Source organism: Panthera leo, chromosome C2, assembly GCF_018350215.1.
Source record: "Panthera leo isolate Ple1 chromosome C2, P.leo_Ple1_pat1.1, whole genome shotgun sequence".
Taxonomy (NCBI): domain Eukaryota; kingdom Metazoa; phylum Chordata; class Mammalia; order Carnivora; family Felidae; genus Panthera; species Panthera leo.
The window spans coordinates 130,059,379-130,065,378 of NC_056687.1; the positions used below are offsets into that span (position 1 = coordinate 130,059,379).

Consider the following 6,000-nt stretch of genomic DNA (forward strand, 5'->3'; position numbering starts at 1 on the left):
CTACAAAGCATTTACTATTATTATCTTCATTTCACAAACAAGGAAATCGGCCCTATAGTTAAGTGACCTCACAAGGTCACACAGAGTGTAAGTGATATGATAGGGCAGAGATCCAAACACAGACTGTGTGTCTCCAATGCCTGCATTCTCAACCTGTGTAAGAGGCTCATTTCTCTGTGCTAAAACATAGCCCTTAACATCCCACCAGTGGGTGATCTGGAATCTGGGGTTTCCTCTAAGATTGGAAGCTGTGTGTGTTGGGGGGGAGGCAGTATTGCACTAGAGGAAAATAAAACCTTGATATAAGAAACAACCCTGAATACCATTTAAAAAATAAAACTGAGGGGCACCTTGGTGGCTCAGTCAGTTAAGCGGCCGACTTTGGCTCAGGTCATGATCTCATGGTCCATGAGTTTGAGCCCTGCCTGCATCAGACTCACTGCTATCAGTGCAGAGCCTGCTTCCGATCTTCTGTTCCCCTCTCTCTGCCTGCTCCCCTCCCCACTCTTGCATGCTCTCCCTATTTCTCTCTCTCTCTGTCTCTCAAAAATAAATAAACATTTAAAAAATTTTTAAAATAAAACTGAGATTATGCATCTAAATGACAGTATAGCCTGGGGAGAAAATAAGTGTGGTCCCCTTGGAGGAGGGATTGTTAAACAGCAGCGCCGTGGAACATAATCATAAGGCTTAAACAAGCTTTCTCACTCTGTCCTTACAGGTCAGGAATAACTCCTCTATATTTCAATAGGTTTTAGGGCTCAAACACGCCATGAGCTCTTCAGAAGGGGTGTCCCGCAGAGACACTTGATAAGCCATCCCCCGCTACCCAGCACTGGAAATCAATATGTGTGTGTGCGTGTGCACACGTGCATATCAGGGAGTGCCCTCAAGTGCACAGGTGGGATTCTTGAGCAACTGGAGTTTCAGCTGGAGCCTTTGGACGTGCCTAGGTCCTCTTTTAAGTCTGTGGAAAGGCAATCTTCTTAACTACTGCTCTGCCAAATTTGTAACCTATGTTCTCAGTCCAGCAGTCACACTCTACGAAATCCTTTAGAAACCTAAAAATAGAGGGTCAGCAGTAGGACTGTTTGCAGTAGTGGTAATTGCAATAGAAGACATCCAGGATAACAACCTCTTGTGTTTGTGCAACCCTCCATGGTTTTGTACAGTTCTTTCCCTGCTCTCTCTTTCAATTCTCACAACTCCTGTGAGGCCAGGCTGGCACTGTTGCTGTCCTGAACAAAGAAGGAAACCGAGGCTCAAAGAGATTGAATGAGTCGTGTAGATCTCCTTCTTTTCATGATGGCTACCCACTGTTTTCCCCACCATGTCACATTCACTTCATCCTTTTAGATCACAGGTAACTTTTTTTTAAATGTTTGTTTATCTTTGAGAGAGAGAGAGAGAGAGAGAGGGAGCAGAGTGGGAGAGGTACACAGGGAGAGAGAGGGACAGAGGATCCTAAGTGGGCTCCATGCTGACAACGAGAGCCTGATGCAGGGCTTGAACCCACGAACCGTGAGATCATGACCTGAGGCAACATTGGACACTCACTGGCTGAGCCACCTAGGTGCCCACAGGTTACTTAAAACAAAACAAAAACAAACAAACCAAAAAACCCATGGTTTGGACCCCCATGAATGATCTTTCTCCACTGAGTCTGCTAAGCAGATTTGGCATGTTACGTAGGTCCCACAGCACCCTACCTGATCTGGCCTTGCCCACCTCGATGTTATAACTTTATATTCTTACTAAACATGCTTTGCCTCAGAGCCCCTGTGGCACATACATCTAATACATTGTTTATCCTAGCCTCACGGCAGTGATGTTCTGTTGGCCTGGAATGTCCTACTTCGGCTTCTAATCCTGGCAGTCACTAATTTCAGGTCCCTCCTGAAAAAAGGCAATCGAGAGAGATCTCCCTTGACCTCCCATACTCACCATGCTTATTATTCTCTCTCTAAAAAGTTAAGAATAATGATTCTCTAAGGGTTTTCTATGGGACACTCTGGAAAAGAAGGAGGTAGATTCTATGGTCAAAGTTTAGGAAATGCAGTTTTATTAAATCCTTTCCTTTAAAGCCACAGCACATATCAGAAAAAGACTGAGGAGTCCTGCCCTTAAAACACCTGAAATACAGTTTAACCCTTGTTCTGTTCCCAGTGCAGATTTAACTACTGAAACCCATTTTGTTTTTACCAAGCAACTCCTGTTAACAACTCATCAAACTAGCATTCCATGAGACGAACTTTGATAAACCTGTTTTAAAAGATCATGTGATGACTCTTTTCATGACAGGGAACAAGAACCCGAGACAGTTTCCTGCTCTTTCTGCCAAGAACAGCTTTTTAGAATTGGGGAAGATTTATTTTTCTTGGATCAGAGAGAAACAGCGAGGAAGCCACCTGCTGATTTTGAGTAGGAGTTAAATCTGTACACCTAACCTCCATGGAAAGATCTCAGCTCCATGTGCTGGCTTAAACACACACAGCAGGAATGGAATATGTTTAGTGATTAAGGACACGGCCTCTTTGATCATACAGCCTGGATTCAAATCCTGACTGCACCGTGTAACCATGGGCAAACTGCTTAACCTCTTTGTGTCTCAATTTCTTTATCTATAAAATAGAGTTAGTAAGGTTTTTACAAAAACTTTGGGGAACAGTTGCCAGATATAGCAAACAAAACTACAGGATGCCCAGATATTGCATGAAACACCCTTTATACTAAAAATTTATTTGATGTTCATCTGAAATTCAAATTTAACTTGGTATCCTGTGTTTTCCTAGAAACCCTACTTTACAGCGTTTTTGGGAGGATAATGTGACATATTCCATATTGAACTCTCAGAGCAGTGCCTGGCATGTAAAAAACATTTGAGTCACGATTGGTTATTGTCACTAATGTTACCACTTTAATCAGAGGCAGCTTTCCTTTATTCTGGTTCTAACAATTTTCTCTCTCTTTTTTTTTTTTTTGTAGGCTTCACTGAAATATGTCAGAGAAAGACAAAAGAAACAAGACAGATGAACACAGGGGAAGGGAAGGAAAAATAAGATAAAAACAGAGAGGGAGGCAAACCATAAGAGACTCTTAAATACAGAGAACAAACTGAGGGTTGCTGGAGGGGAGATGGGTGGGTGATGGGCATTAAGGGCACTTGTTGGGATGAGCACTGGGTGTTACATGTAAGTGACGAATCACTAAATTTTACTCCTGAAACCATTATTACACTACATGTTAACTAACTTGGATTTAAATAAAATTTTGAACAATAAAAAAAGAAAGCTAAAAAAATAAAATAATGAACACATATAGTTTATGATACTAAGCAAGCAATCTAACTTTCTTTGTCTTAGTTTGCACATTTATAACATCGAGACTATAATGCCTAGGGAAAAGGCTTTTTAGAACAATTAAATTATGTTGTTTATGTTAAAAAATAATAATAAAGTAGGCTTCAGGCCCAGCACGGAGCACAATGCTGGGCTTAAACTCACAATCCTGAGATCAAGACCTCAGCTGAGATCAAGAGTTGAATGCTTAACCGACTGAGCCACCCAGGTGCTCCTGGTTCTAATAATTTTGTAAGGATTTGCCTGGGTATATAATTTAACCATGTATAGTCAAATATTCTCTCTAATCAATAAAAACAAGAAAGCAGTATCTTCTTGCTGAAGTCCTTAGATAGATAGAATTAACTTGTGGTCCTTGAATACATGTTAACTGAGAGTGATGGGGGAGAAAGGAAAGCCACAACAGTTTGGTACCAATGGAAGTTAGCCTGGACTCTGGTAAAAGAGGCAGAGAATTGGCCACGTGAAGTTAACTGAAACTTCACTGTAATATCTCAGAGAAGATTCCACTCAACCAGCTTGCAACAGGTTTACAGTGTTGACAGTGTAATTTCTGCAGAGTCCCGACACTCACTTAACGCACGTGTTGGCAAGGAATACAAGTAAAAGTCTAACTACGGTGCCTGGGTGGCTCAGGCAGTTAAGCGTCGGACTTCAGCTGAGGTCAGGATTTCGTGGTAGGTGGGTTCCAGCCCCGAGGTCAGGCTCTGTGCTGACAGCTCAGAGTCTGGAGCCTGCTTTGGATTCTGTGTCTCCCTCCCTCTCTGCCCCTCCCCCATCCATGCTCTGTCTCTCTGGCTCTCAAAAATAAATAAACGTTAAAAAAACAAACAAAAAAGTCTAACTTGCATGGATGTCTCTACAGAAGGTACACAATATTACACACTTTTTTTTTTAGCACAGAAGTCTGGCAGCTGGTAAATCATTTGTAAATAAATTGATGATAGGTTTCTGATTCTGTCTCTCATTTGTTGACTCATGACCTAGTAACGATTTACTGTACTCATAATCATATGGTATGAAATTTTTTTTTTCTGTAGGGAAAGAAAGGAGTGCTGAATACGCTAAGCTGAGAAAACAGGAACTTCATGTTTAATTTTTAAGTAAAAGATGACTTCCCTGCAAATTATAGAAATAAATTTTGAGTACTCTTACAGTATGAAAATTTATTTACTAGCATATTTTCACTCTATCAATAAAAAAAAAAGTGAGGAAGAGAAAGAGATTGAGAGAGCGTCTGTGAAAGACAAAGAGAGGATCAGAGGCAGAGGGAGACTGAGTGAAGCAGAACAAGAGAGACATACAAAGAAAATCAAACACAAAGAGAAACCAGGAGACACAGAGGGATTGATTCCAGGACACCCAGGTAAAATGATAAATCCCCTTTACTTTGCAAAGCCCCTTTCTATCTGTTTTTAAAATAACACCAACAGTATATTTTTTTTCCTTAACTTCATGCCACCCCCTTTCCCCATAATTTGTCGCATGTTACATTGCGTGGAGAAAAACATTATTTTAATGGTCAACCAAATCTATGCATCAGGAAGTCCTCCTCGAAGTCTCGAGTTTAGTTTCATTTTTATGCTTCAAAGACTGTTTACAAATATATTTTCCAATTTCCTGATAAATAAAAGGGAAGGGGCTACTTAATTCAGAAAAGGACAGTTTTTTGGTTTGCAAACTAATCATCATTAAACTGAATGAAGCCCGATTAAGCTCCTAGTGCGAACCATGGCCAGCTGAGGCCTCCCCCCACTTTGAGGAAGCTCCCCCTTCCTCTGAGGCTGTCAAAAGGGACGTGCATTTAGGGCAGTTGTGAAGTAAGTGAATAAAGAACATCGACAAAGGCACATACAACCAAACCAAACACTTTTTGTCAGGACACGTTAAGTATTCGTTAGGAGGAACTTGCGAAACTTGATTATTCACTTTGAGTTTGGTCTCTGGGAGACCACAGGAGGCTAATATGAAACCTGACACTTGGTTATCAGCCGCTGCTGGTAACAGTTTTAAGGGAAAAGCAATGAGAAAAGTCTACTCACCAATGTCACAAACTTCAGCTCCTTAGCTACCACACCTCGGTCTACCCAGAAGGAAAGCAGAAACAAGAAGCTAAGGGGAAGACCTGCTGTCCTGGCCGAGGGGAGCGGGACAGCGCTCATGCTGGGGAGAACTGTCTCTGGCAGGAGTTAGGAGGTGCAGTTTCCAGAGCAAAAGCCATTAGAGGGGAAGCTATTTATCAAAGGAATTGAAAGGGAAGGAGTTGCTGGGAGGAGCCAGACTCAGAAATAGTAAGGTCGCCAGGTAGCTTGGGGCGGGGCTTGGCAAGTGACTGGTGAGATAATTTTGGGGCTGGGTGTGAGCGATCACAGTCTTCCGAATTTAAGGTAGAACTGAGGCCCAACGAGGGGAAAGCTGTTGCTTAAGGTCACAAAGAGCATGTCGAGAGACTTTTTTGTAGTTGACCATTCTCTTTTCTTGAGGTGGGGTGTGATACAGTGTTTGCTTTGTGACTGTCACTTGGGAAAGGGATCAATCTTGACTTTGGAAACCTTAGGCCAGGGATTCCTCATCTTTTGGGAATCCAGAGTTATAGGCAGAGATATATGGAAGGAACTGTGGGTTCTGGCATATTTGGGGT

At 42.0% G+C, this 6,000-nt stretch overlaps 1 protein-coding gene across 1 annotated transcript in view; it reads right to left on the bottom strand.

Moving 5' to 3' along the window:
* The window catches only part of ACP3 (acid phosphatase 3), a 46,298-nt gene extending 40,700 nt beyond the window's left edge, over positions 1-5,598 (bottom strand). Inside the window, exon 1 of the mRNA XM_042903030.1 lies at positions 5,402-5,598. Within this exon, the coding sequence (XP_042758964.1) occupies positions 5,402-5,521 (120 nt within the window). The 5' untranslated portion in view covers positions 5,522-5,598. The remainder of the gene's footprint in view (positions 1-5,401) is intronic.
* Between the last annotated feature and the right edge of the window lie 402 nt (positions 5,599-6,000).